This window comes from Pan paniscus, chromosome 22 (genome assembly GCF_029289425.2).
Source record: "Pan paniscus chromosome 22, NHGRI_mPanPan1-v2.0_pri, whole genome shotgun sequence".
NCBI lineage: Eukaryota > Metazoa > Chordata > Mammalia > Primates > Hominidae > Pan > Pan paniscus.
In genome coordinates, this window is record NC_073271.2 from 29,933,127 (window position 1) to 29,946,466 (window position 13,340).

Below are 13,340 nucleotides of genomic sequence, written 5' to 3' on the forward strand. Positions count from 1 at the left end.
GTTACTAAGTACCGTGGTCAGGGCAAAGAAGAGACCATTCATTGTGACAGGTAGAGCTTTGTAACCTGGGAAGGAGAAGGATGAAACCACACTGCAGGGGCGTAAAAGGAAATGAGCAGCAAGAAAGTGGAAAGATCTGCAAAAGGAAAGAGAAGGACCAGAGTGGAGGGGCCTCGGGAAAGCAAGAACCAGCCATGTTGCCAGTGGAGATGGGAATGGAAAAGTGAAGTGTCAGAGGATATAGTTGGTATAAGGCAGAAAACATTAAAAGCACAGAAAAGACAGGAGTCTTTTTCTTCTGGGTGAGGAAGAGTGAAGAGATTGGAGAAGATAAAGCCAAGAAAAATGTTCAAGTTGGGCTGCATGATATTGTTCTCAGTGAGGAGGGAGCCTGGAGGGGCTGCGGAGTGTAGAAGAGGTTTGGGAGCAGGCGAATGAGGGATCCGACAAAGAAGAATGAAGAATTGGGCCGGCGCGGTGGCTCATGCCTGTTATCGCAGCACTTTGGGAGGCAGGCAGGTCACCTGAAATCAGGAGTTCGTGTCCAGCCTGGCCAATTTGGTGAAACCTCATCTCTACTAAAAAAAATAAATAAATACAAAAATCAGCCAGGCATGACGGTGGGCATCTGTAATCCCAGCTACTTGGGAGGCTGAGGCAGGAGTATCACTTGAACCTGGGAAGCGGAGGTTGTGGTGAGCTGAGATCGCACCACTGCACTTCAGCCTGGGCGACAGAGCAAGACTGAGTTCTCAAAAAAAAAAAAGAAGAATTGCCTGGCTTAATTTAACCTGAGTCCGTAATAGATCATTGCACATTGCCTCAGCTTTCTCTAGCAATGCTTCACAGCTTGGGACTAGGAATAATAATAGTTATATAGCTCACCACTGTTATTTCTATCATAGCAATACTGTGCATGGATCTTGCTAAACTTCCTTCCCCCTCCCCACCTACACACATCTTACATTACCATGGGATTGCTAAACTTTAATAGCCTTTTGGAGAAAGTATCATCTCTACTTTACAGATGTGGAAATCGAGATTCAGAGAGATTAAACAGTTGCCAAAGCCAGAAAATTAGTAAGTGACAGACCTGGGATTCAAACCCAGAGTCCACGTCCAGCCCAGGCTGGGGTCATTAGGGCCCATCAATGTGAAAAGTTTGACAAAGCAGACACGGGGAAGATTTCTCAGGGGGAGAGATTCTGAAATACCAGTGAGGGCACAGTTGAAAGGCCAACCCTGGGGTCCATACGTAGAGAAATCGGTGAGGTGGCGGAGAGGATTAGACAGTGCAGAAGGGCTGTGGGATGAGGAGCTACGCGGGCAGCGGAGCTACGCGGGCAGCAGGTCCACTGCAAGAGGGGGAAAATGGAAGGTCGAGAATATACAATCTTAGGGGTGTTCGAAATCCAGGGAAACCCCCTCAGCTCTGAGAGACTTGAAGGAGTGAATGTACAGCTAAGTGGAAGGAAATAGGATAGGGATGTTGTGGGTTTAAGAAGGCAAGAACCCAAGGGTTTATGAAGACCAGGAATTAGAGGTTATCAACATAGATGCTGAAACTATTTGACCTGTTGTAAATTCTCTGCTCATCAGACATAATCATAACTTAATGTCAGTATAATATAAATAACTTCTAAAGGCATGTACAAATTGGTTCTGAAGTAACTCTCTCTAGGCATTATCTTTTGTTCTTGTCCATTCATATATATGATTGAAAGTTGGTGTTTCATTTTTTACTAAATGCTTTAAGATACTGTAATGGTTTAATGCTATAGCTTAAAAGATAATAAATGCCTCACCCTGCCTTTCCAGCCTGACTTCCTCCTCCACCCCTCCATGAGACTAGGCCACATGCAGCCCCGGATTGTGCTTCTCTTCCCGGACCCCCTGCAGTGTTCCACCTCGAGGCTTTTGCCCATGCTGCGCCCTCGGCCTGGAGTGCCCTTCCTCCGAAGCCCTAGCTGTCAAAGTCCTTCTCATCCTTCAAGGCCCATCTCAGATGCTGCCCCCTCTGTGAAATTTACGCTGATGCCCCCAGGCAGAATTCATCCCTGTTTTCTCTTTATTCCTGCAGTGAATAGTAGGAACTCCTTTTTAGTATATTTCATTCTGCCAGGTGGTACACTTGGTTGTTTTTATCTCTGTCTTCCCCATTACTTGTGAGTTACCTGCTAGTAATACTGCCCATCTTTATAGTGCTTTGTGGTTAATAAAGTGCTTTTCCCTAAATTATTTGGGGGAGGCAGAGGCTGTTTTTTTCATCTTTGTAATCTCATGGGGCAGTGCATGTAGATGTACAATAAATGGTAATTACAATGAATTTATGCTAACCAAATCCCTGTTTTCTCTGAAAAGGAACTAAAACAAGCATAATCCAGATAGGGCCTATTTCCCTGGGTCTACCTAATCTAAAATGCCAGTTAATGATCTCATGATAGTTCATAAAATGTCTGCTCCACTGTTAATCCTCCACTAAAAATGCCAGTCAAATTGGAAATGGGGAGGTGTCCCGGGCAACTTGAGAGTGAAAATAGAACCAAAATATAAAGGGCACACAGCCAGATGCAACAGAATAATTGTGACCTCCTGGCTTTTTGAAATAGAGAGTTCTAGATGGTCAGACAATGACTTTGTGAAGAGGCTGGCAGGCTTTGGCCTCCACTTTTGGAAATAAACAATTGTTGGGAAACAGTGAAGCATCCAGCCCTCCTGCTGTGCTGCCTCAGGGCCCTTTGTGGCTGTGTGTGCTTGTCTGGCCTGTGCTTGTTGGAGAGGTGCCATGCTCACGTCTGCCCTAATTGATAACAAACCGCAACATAACGAGAGGTCCTTTATGTTATTCCACACAAGGGTGAAAAGGTGGAGGGGCTACAAGCTCAAGCCCTATATCCTTGGAGAGCCAAAAAAGACAACCACTTAAATTTTAACAAAAATGATGTCATCACCGTCCTGGAACAGCAAGACATGTGGTGGTTTGGAGAAGTTCAAGGTCAGAAGGGTTGGTTCCCCAAGTCTTACGTGAAACTCATTTCAGGGCCCATAAGGAAGTCTACAAGGTATTTTTGTATTTATCTGCTTGTATTTGATGAAAACAATATTAGGCGTTATATTACTATTTGCACTAGTTAAGATTCACAGACAGGAGTTGCGGGATTAGTTTGTCTTCTAGATCTTTTAACTGCAAAAGTTAGAGTATATAGAGTACCAAAAGGGAGCCTCTTATAGATAAGTGCATTCTTTCTTCTCTCATGAAAACCTATGTGCCTTGTTTTTCATTGCCTTATGCAAGAAGGAATTCAGCTCTGAGACCTGGAACACTCTTGTGCATTAGTTGGAGATTATGACTCTCTTTATGCTTATTACCCAGTGCTGTACCAGATATATGTGAATACTTGGAAACCCAAAGGATCTGGGGAAATGATCAGAAGGACTTAATTGTCTTTTTCATTAGGGTCTTATAGCATGGAACCTAAGGTTGTTAATTCCTCCAACCATATTGATGTTCAAAACAAATTATGAGCTTTAAAAGGATGAAAATAGCAAAAATATTCAGTGAGCATCTCTCAGTCAGTCATGCCTTGAAATAAACTAGTACGTAAGCCATGTGTCCAGTATAGCAAAGTGCTGAAAAATAAGAATGCGAGCTTAGAGTCATGCCTCTGTAGTACCTTATTATGTGTTTTTAACCTAGCTAAGTACAACTATTTCAGCTGTGGGTCGTTTAAAGTTTTAAAAGTTAAGCAGTTTTAACAGAAAAATCAGTGTCATTGTACGATTTTCTTTGAAGATAAAAATTAAAATACTCTCTTCTTCCGTTATTGCAGCATGGATTCTGGTTCTTCAGAGAGTCCTGCTAGTCTAAAGCGAGTAGCCTCTCCAGCAGCCAAGCCGGTCGTTTCGGGAGAAGGTGAGGGCCTGAGTTGTATTATGTTCTTCAGAAGGGTCAAGGACATTGTGTAAATGTTTGAAATGAGATTGAATTTCATCTTAAGATAGACTGCATTTATGATCAGTATATTAAACTACAGTAAAATGTAAGTTTAGCTCTTTACAGAATCGGAGTACTTCATGGAAAATACTGTCAGGTATATTAATCATCAAAAACTGAATTTTCTAATTATATTTTATTATAAGCCCTTTGACTTTTAAAAGAGACCCATTCAGTTCACTAAGAATCAAGTTTTCCGAGCATCTCTATAGCTAAACTATGGTCATTGCTTCACCTAACATAGTCTAGTCTCATCTGACTTCATAGATAAGTATTTCGTTTTAAAAGTAACTACACAGACCACTAGAGTTCTCATAGTAACATGAATGCCATCTGTACCATCCCAAATGAAACTGAAACTCAATTTCTGTGCTCCATGAAAACAACCAAACCAGACAATTTAGGACTAAAAAAAAAAAAAAAAATCATTTTGAGTATTTATTATGCAAATAATTGCCTTCTTTCTCAATCTCCACTTGGTGACATAATCCTAAATATTGTATGGATGCCAACTGAATAAAACTTAGGTAATTCAGGCCCTCATGGTAAAAATCTCACATCTTTTTTACATTCAATACAGCCATCATCACATCCTAACTGGAGAGTGCTCCCTGAGTTAGATGGGTTTTCTGTGTAGACGTCTGAGCAGTGTTGTAGTTAACAGATGCCATAACTAACCAATTCTATAGTAATTCTTTATGGGTTCCTTGAATACATTACAGGAGAATAGAATGTTCTATTTAGTTTGTCTGCCATAATGAGATTGTTACATTCCTTAGAAACCTTGCCCAGTGAAAAACAGAATTATTAAAACAGCTGTTTTAGGTGGAGACAGCAAGGATTAAGGTATAATGGTATTTCAGACTCACAGTAACAATGTTCTTTTTCCAAGAGGTTTTTTAAAGTAAGAATTTTTTTTAGTTCATAGTATAGCTATAAAACCTTATCACTAAACAAATCCAGCATCTAATTTTTGCTATTACCATGAAAATGATTAACAGAGTTCCCTTTATACATTCTCATTATCTTAATGACTTTTTATCCACTGTTAGGGTAACAAGGCAAAAAGCTCCTTTAAACACCACATGCAGTCAGTTTAGTAAAAAGCAACTTATGCACCTCACCAAAAGATAAGAAAGAAAAAACCTTTGTTGTATTACATCCAATCAAGGCTCACTGGAGGGCTGGAGTTTGTATCTTGACTCACCCATCTAGTAACAGTATTATTTTGTTTATGCCTTAGCTTCCTTGTCTGTAAATTGGCCGTGATAACTACCCCTTGAGGTAGGAAATTATTACAAGGATAATGAGATAACATGCAGAAGGCTTTTAGAACAAAGCTCAGTAAATGTCTGCTACTTTTATGTCGTTTTTGCTTCATTCCCTGGATTAGTGATAAAGCCACATAAAGTATGAGCATCCTCATCCAATAGCAGTATGCAGGAATGTTTCTTTATTTGTTTTGAGACATGTACTGAGGCCTCAATAAATAGGTCACAAGTGAACCATGCGTGTACTTAAAATTGGGCAACATAATAGAGTTAAATTCTGATCTTAGTGTGTATTTATTACAGCCATTTTGAAATGACTTAGTTATTAGAAATATTTGGAAAGGTTGCTGGCTTTGTGAAGGGGTGGGAGGACATTAGAAATTCTGAGAAAAGCTATTTACATATATTAATGAGCCTTTTGTAAATGCCACATTGAACATAATCAAATTTAAAGTAAACTGTAAACCAGATAAAATAGATGATTGGCTTGGGTTGCTTTTAAAATATTTAAAATATTGGCTTGGGGATGGCCAGTGCCCTCTGTGAAATGTCTCCTGAGAAGGGGTAGCTAAAGAGGAACCTCTGCCTATCCATCATCACGTTTCTGGGTTTCATTGTCACCCTAAAGCCACTCTCAGATGTCTTTGTGCAAGGCAGGCAGGGCAAGGCCAGCCTCAGTCTTCCCAGTCTCCTTTATATTTTATACTGCAATACCAAGTTCAGCCAGAGTTCATGTTTCTGAAGTTTCTTAAGCATTTGGAAAGTTACTTCAAAATTTGGATCAATTTTAAAGAAAGTAACTTTGAAGTTGAGGAATCACTGGGGAAAGTATTGATGGCCAAGGATCCTGTCTTAAATGGCCAAATATGATCTAAAGAACAGTAACAGGGAGCAAAATGAAAAGGGAAGGGTGAGAGTATGGAGAAGTCAGAAAAATGAGTCTGTTAATGAAGAAAGAATGACCCTATTAAAGCCACCAAACTTTGATTTCCTTGTGTGGGAAATCATTTTTCCAATTTTCACTGTGGAGGTATGTGTTACCAGCGCCTCAGGGCTAAAGACAGAGAGTCTTCTGTTTTCCCTGGGACGTTTGAATGACCTGTGTCTGCCGTGGGGCCCAGTGCTCTCCACCAGCAATTGCTGCTGGCCTCGGCGCTGACAGGTCAACACTGGCACTGAAGGAGGCCCTTGTTGCTCCAGGGGCTGCCCACGTGAGCACAAGAGTTAGAGGTTTTTGTGTTTTTGTCTGTTTGTTTTAGTTTTCATTAGTACCTCCTGCAGAGGCTCTGATAATCAACCGAAGGAGTTCTCCATAAAAAATTCCTGCCTCTTACTCAACACGAGGCTCAATATTAAAGGAACATCATCTGAGGTTTAGAGAGAAACATACATTGTCCATCATAAAAATGAACTTTTTGGGTAAATGGTGATTTTTCTGTTGCTTTAAAAAAATACATACAAAAGCCTAGGATAAAATGGAGAAAAAGGGGAAATAAGAAACCTGTGCATCTTTCTGTAAATCTTTTATCCTGTACCTAGAACCTCCATCCAGGATTTTGTGTCTGGTGATCTTTCTGAGAGTGTGATTTGGTTCTAAGCCTTAATAAAATCCACCAAGAGTGATGCAAAGTTCTACATCTAATTAAAAAGGAAAGTTTCTTCTGTAATGCACACCCTTCAAATTCAAGACATAAAGGAACATTAGTTCTTATCCTTTAAGACTAAATTACATGAATAATAAAATGTGATAAACTGTGATTTGTCTTTTTAACTTGTTGAAAGGCTTTCTGGGATTGGGTTAGACATTCCTTTTATCATCAGTCCTCTCTACCTGTTTGTGCTCTTGAATGACAACTAGATGCCCATTTTTAACTAAACAATATGTGTAACTCATTTTGTGTTCTAACAGCTTCCTATCATATTGTGTATATGGCACAATTAGGACATAAGTTTTCAGGCACTTCAATAATGAAAAGTATGTCTTATTTAATTTATGCGAAGGATATATGCTAACAATTTTTTAAAAACCTGTGATGTAGTACCCTCAAAACTGAAATACACATATTTAATATGCTTACCAAGAGCCTGCATATGAATGCATCTGACCCAGTGCTCAGCACAGAGTAGGTATTATGTAACTCTTAGTTAAAAATAAACGTAAAAACCATTTTCATTCAAAAAGAAATCATGATGCTAAATGGTAGATCACTCTTAAATACTCAAGTGTCGGTAAACATGCAGTTGGGTTTTTTATTCCTGTGTCTGGGTCTTCCCAGGAATTGTCTCCCTGTCTGCAGCTACTGAACTTTTATGTGCACTGGGGGAATGTGGAGCCCAGGGCATTCTGCAGCTCTGTATTTTATCTGTGACTAGCTTCTCTCTTGAATGGATCTTGTCCTAACTTCCTTATTCGTAAACTTGCTTTTGCAAAGCTGTCTGGGATTTCTTTAAACAATCAAGCTCTCTCCGTATCTCAATATTTCTCCCCACCAGAATTTATTGCCATGTACACTTACGAGAGTTCTGAGCAAGGAGATTTAACCTTTCAGCAAGGGGATGTGATTTTGGTTACCAAGAAAGATGGTGACTGGTGGACAGGAACAGTGGGCGACAAGGCCGGAGTCTTCCCTTCTAACTATGTGAGGCTTAAAGATTCAGAGGTAAACCCACATTAACTGTTTCCTCTCCCTTTCTGTGCGGTGATTCTCTTTGTGGGGAGTCACGATGTTTGACAGTGGAACTTTGTTGGGTTTTGCTAAGTTCTGGAATGTGACAGTAAATCCAGTGTGACCTGTCATTGATCTTGTCATTTGGCACTGCGGAGTAAGCACTGGCTTCCCCCAAGCAGAATGCCATCAGGGCTAAGTGGAGGCTGAGTGTGATGGGGCTGGTCCGCATCAGCTGGGAGGATAATGTTCAGTATTAAGCTCTCTTCCTGCCTGTAACTGACTTACGCTTTGGAGTAAACTTTCTTGATTAGATCATTATGGTCATTGATTTTTAAATGCCCCAAGAATGATAGCAATATTTTGCCTGTATAAACAGAAGTATTCTGGTGGTAATCGCCCCAGAATATTGGATATTATTAGAAAGTTTTTAGAATTTCTGGTTTTGCCCACACAGTAGAAAGACACAAGATCTAAGGGATGGGTACACTTTTGGCTAGGCCTTAGAATCTCCGTTGATCAGGACTGAATTTAAGGCTATTATCCGTATGAATTGGAAGTGCTCTCACTGTTGTTAAATAGAGCCCTAAAAATTTGATCGCATAAACTGTGGTCTTAAGATAGTGCAAGTTGAATGGAATGGTGGGGTGGACCTACCACAGAGTATGGGAGTCAGTCTTGTAGGAGCCACTTGCACGTTAGTGGAGAGTTTCAGGGTATAAATGGAGTCATTTAACAGATCCAATGCACATTTAAAAAAACCAACAAGAATTAACTCCTTTTTTTTTAAGCGTTGACAGTCAATTCACAGTTATTTTCTTTTTCTCCTCATACCTCCTAGGTACTGAGAGAGAAAAGGCTGGCAGGGAGCCTGTAGGGGCCGCTTTCTCAGGAGTGAGCAAGTGGACAAAGTTCTCTCTCTCTCTTTCAAATGCCAGTAGTAGAGTGTATACTGGGCTCTTACATGTGCGGCTCCGTGTGCTCGGAGCTGCTCTGGGGGCGAGGCTGGGCCTGGTGCCCTGCTCTAGGAGTCCTGCTCTTGGCCTGCTCACCTCTCCTGCAGCTCCCAGAAATGATTTTATTTGCTTGGGTTTTGTTTTTTTAAGGGGTGGCATTGTTTTGCTTTTTGGTTTTTCTTGCTGTGGTCTTGAGAGCAGCTAAGTGGAATTCCCATGGATGGATTTACTTAAGTCTGCCCACCCTTGGAGAATCTGGCAGAAGCCTGGAAGAAAGTAATTTTGCCCTGTGAGACAGCTGGCATATTGGACTTTTCAGACCTGGAAACAGAGAATTAAATTCTTCTCCAGGCCAGCAAGTCAAGTCCAATGAGAGTCATATAGATGATATTTCAGGGGAGTTGGGTAAAACACTAAAAGCCAAACTCAATTTCTACTACCGTGCATGAAAACTCTTAAAGTGACTTTACCTTTTGGATCAGTTAAAATACGAAAGCCATTACTTGTAATGTATTTTAATAAGTTACAGTTTTCTACTTTAATAAAACCATCCGAAATAAATTTTAGGAAAACACACAGTGACTTTGTTTTTTAAGGTAAGTGGAGTTGTAAGGTACTTTCTTAACCACAGTCTTAAATTATTAGCCACAGAAGAACTAGCAGTACTAGAAATTTTTAGATATACATCTAGCTATACTATTCAATAATAATGAAAAAAAAAATCTGAAAACTCAGCTCTTTCATCCTACTTGAATACAGAATTCAGTGTAAAAGCAAAATATCCGACCAAACTTAACACCAGACCCAGCTTCAGATACCAGAATTGACGTCTGGGCATGGGGAGAGTTGTCCCATCCTGCTTCCCTTCTCTGTATGGGCAGGTCTGGGGGACTTTATAGGTGCAGGGAGGACAGAACATGGCCTTCTGAATCCATCTCAGCTTATGGGGCTGGCTGTGGTTTTTCAAAGGGAGCACACTGAAACTACTTGAACTCTAGGGTACTGCCAATTGCCTTGTTCTTTTTATGAAGTATAGGGAGTAGATTCTGAGCCTGTACTAGGAAAGTTAACTGGTCACTGGAGTCTTGTTTCATTGGTATTCCTTTTTTTGATATGCAGCCTATTGAAAAATAGTGAGAGTTTGCTTTTGTATAACTTTGTTCGTTAATAAAGCAGAATCAGAGTAAAAATTTAACCCGAACTTTTCCTGGTAAATGGTTCTTAAATTTCAATAAGCAAAATAAAGAGACTGTAAGTTGTGTTCCTGGTAGATAAATGGCATATTTTTATTCTTTCAGTAACTCATGTTTTGTTTATTAAGCCTTTTGTTTTGTTTTAATTGGAATGCTTAATTTACTGCAAGATAGACTTCAAGCATAAATTAATTTAGAATAAAGTACTTTGTAACAACAGATTCCATTCTGGCTCCTGTCCTGCCTCTCGTGGTCTCTGTTGCTGGCTTACTTGGCTGGTTTAAAATTCCATGAGTATCCCAGAGAGGAATTCAACCCCAGAGCACTTTTTCAACACTTGATAGTTGGGAAGAAATATGCTCTGCCTCTATGCATTGATAGAGAAATTTCAGTGTATAAACGCGGTGAAATTGGGTGGAAAGGCCACACAGGACAGCCACTGCCTCTTTGGATAGAGAGGGGTGAATAGGATGGGGGAAGAGAGGTTCCAGTTGTCCCTGTTAGTTTTTTAAAAAAGAAAGCTCCTGAAGCAAATGTGCAAAATATTAATACTTTAATGTGTTAAAACCGGGTAGTAGGCTCGTGAGTTATATTCCCTGTACTTTTTATGTGTGAAATATTTCATAATTAGCCATATGAAAATAAGTCCGAGCTTAGTGTTTAGGATGTAAACTAACAGTCTTCCTAGCCTGCAACCTCCTCTTAGATTTGATCAGGTCCGAGAAGTGCCTGTGCTCGGAGCCCTCTGGGCTCTTACAGGCCCCATACTCTGCTGTTTTTTTCTCCTATAGAAATGAGTAAAAGCCACATGTTTTAAAGTACTTATTTTTTTCCATGTTTTCCTGATCTATATCCTTGTGTCAGGTGATACAGTGCTGTGTTTTCCCAGAATGAAAAGTGGGGCTTTGGGGCTCAAGCGGGTTTGTATCATCATTAATCGTTTTTAAAGTTGCATGATCAAAACTTCAGCATGCAAATGAGACCTTTTGCTCTGTTTTAAGGGCTCTGGAACTGCTGGGAAAACAGGGAGTTTAGGAAAAAAACCTGGTAAGTTACAAACCCTGATGCTTACTTTTCAATGTTTTGAATGTAATTGATAGTTGCTCCCCATCTTTGTGTATTAGGGCCAGAAGCCTAAAATAAAAAGAATCTTTCCTAAGAGTGGTGAGAGTAAGTCCTTTCCTTGGAATCCATTAATAATTTTACTTGGTTATGAGATTTGTCTGTTGCTTCCCACATGAAGAGTGGAGACGTTACCTGACAGAATGTTCTCTTGGGTTGTCGAGAAATAATTCAGGTGAGGCCAGGCACGGTGGCTCATGCCTGTAATCCCAGCAGTTTTGGAGACCGAGGCAGGTGGATCATTTGAGTTCAGGAGTTTAAGACCAGCCTGGCCAACGGGGGAAACCCGGTCTCTACCAAAAAATACAAAAATTAGCCAGGCATAGTGGCATACACCTGTAATCCCAGCTACTCGAGAGGCTGAGGCGGGGGAATCACTTGAACCCGGGAGGCCAAGGTGGCAGTGAGCCGAGGTTGCTCCACTTCACTCCAGCCTGGGCGATAGAACAAGACTCTATCTCAAAAAATAAAATAAAATAAAGTAAAATAAATACATAAATAAATAATTCAGGCAAGATGCTGGGAAGTTATAATACACGGAGCTGTAGGATTATGGGCTCAGCTGCTTCTCCGTCTTCCTCTTAGGCTTGGTTAGCCCTTTTTCATTTCATAACAATGCGTTCCCAGGACACAAACAATGGGGAAGATTAGAGTGTAGGTCCCATTAATGTAGAAGCCATAGGATGGTTTTCCTCGGTACACACTGAAGGTACAAAATTGTAGTCATGACTGAATCCAAAGTGTTTTAGTTTATTTCAGTAAAATCACATGTGCTATAAATAGCACGAAAAAGAAAAGAAAGAAGCGGATGTGAAATAATACGGTTTCTGTGGTACGTCTTCCTGGTCTAGGTCATTTGAACTTTTTTGCTATCATATTCTTAGGAAATTATAGGTTGAAACAGTCACTGAATTGCCAAGAGACGGATTTGCTTGTCTGTCTGGTGCCCAGCTCCAACTGGGCTTACATGGCTAGAGAAAAGAAGAGAAATTTCACGTAGTCTAGGATTTTATTTTAGTCAGATAAATGCTGGATGGAGTATTTAGTCAGATAAATACAGAGGATGGAGATACATTGGACCACCCCACCAAATCTCTGTTTTAAGTGTAAGTTTTCTAAGTTTTGGACATTTGTCATTCCAGAGGGTCCAGATATTTCATAGATGAAGCCCAGGTGGGCTTTGCTTTGCACTGAAACTAGCAAGAAAGGACACAAAAGACTGCAGAGAATGTTGGGGCAGATTGCTGGCTGCGTATGCCAGGTCCCTTGAGGAGCAAGAACATCCAGTGCCAAATAGGACACTAGTTTGGTCTTTCTCCAAACCATAAATTCTTGGAACCAAGAGCTGGTCTTTGTTGTGTTGCAGGAGAGTCCTCATCCCAGCGTAGACATCTCAGCTGGAGCTCCCAGTCAGAGCCTAGGCTGGGCCAGTAGACCGTGCTGTGGCCTTTCTTGCTTGCCCCAAGCTCTCCAAAGCATCAGGCAGGGCCAGGCCTGCACCGTGACCGCCAGGTGCTTCTGTCCTGGTGGCCGACCCCTGATAGCATGCAGAACAGAATGAGAGCGGCTAGCTTAAGGGCCAGGCCTGCACCGTGACCGCCAGGTGCTTCTGTCCTGGTGGCCGACCCCTGATAGCATGCAGAACAGAATGAGAGCGGCTTGCTTAAGGGCCAGAGTCTTACTTGTTCCCTGGAGTGAGTAGAAAAGTAGGAAATCTCGTCAGAACATGAGACCTTTTTGCATTCTTCCTTTCCATTCTTTACTTCATTCCCTCTTTCTTCTTTTTTTTCTGTCCTTCTTTCCTTCTTTTCTCCTTTCTTTCACAAACCACACTTGGAGAGCAAGGGTAGAGGAGCAGAACAGTTTGTTCTGTATTGCTTCTAGAAGTTCAGAAAGCAGTAGTTGCAGATGAGCCAGAACTCAGGCAGAGAAGGGTTCTGTCTCCTCATACTCAGTCTCCTGGGCCCGTGGAAATGTGTGTTTCAGAGCCTGGTCTGTGGTACCGCTGGAGTTTTTCCCATGGGACTTTTCACATTCAGGAAAAGTACAGAACTGTTTACATTGTTTTCCCTGTGCTGAATTGTTTTTGCATAAAGTTCCCTTCTTAACTCCAGGTCCCTCCTATAACATGAAATAAA

The 13,340-nt window shown here is 41.0% G+C and overlaps 1 protein-coding gene across 9 annotated transcripts in view; it reads left to right on the forward strand.

Annotated features, from left to right (window-relative positions):
- The window catches only part of ITSN1 (intersectin 1), a 257,613-nt gene that overhangs the window by 173,399 nt on the left and 70,874 nt on the right, over nucleotides 1-13,340 (forward strand). For 5 of the 9 annotated variants that reach the window (XM_034947835.3, XM_008977693.5, XM_063601318.1 and 2 more), the window contains 4 exons: nucleotides 2,857-3,062; nucleotides 3,831-3,913; nucleotides 7,759-7,925; nucleotides 11,082-11,127. In XM_034947835.3, coding sequence (XP_034803726.3) covers nucleotides 2,857-3,062; nucleotides 3,831-3,913; nucleotides 7,759-7,925; nucleotides 11,082-11,127 — 502 coding nt within the window. The remainder of the gene's footprint in view (nucleotides 1-2,856; nucleotides 3,063-3,830; nucleotides 3,914-7,758; nucleotides 7,926-11,081; nucleotides 11,128-13,340) is intronic. The other 4 variants (XM_034947836.3, XM_034947837.3, XM_034947840.3 and 1 more) reach the window with 1 other exon arrangement.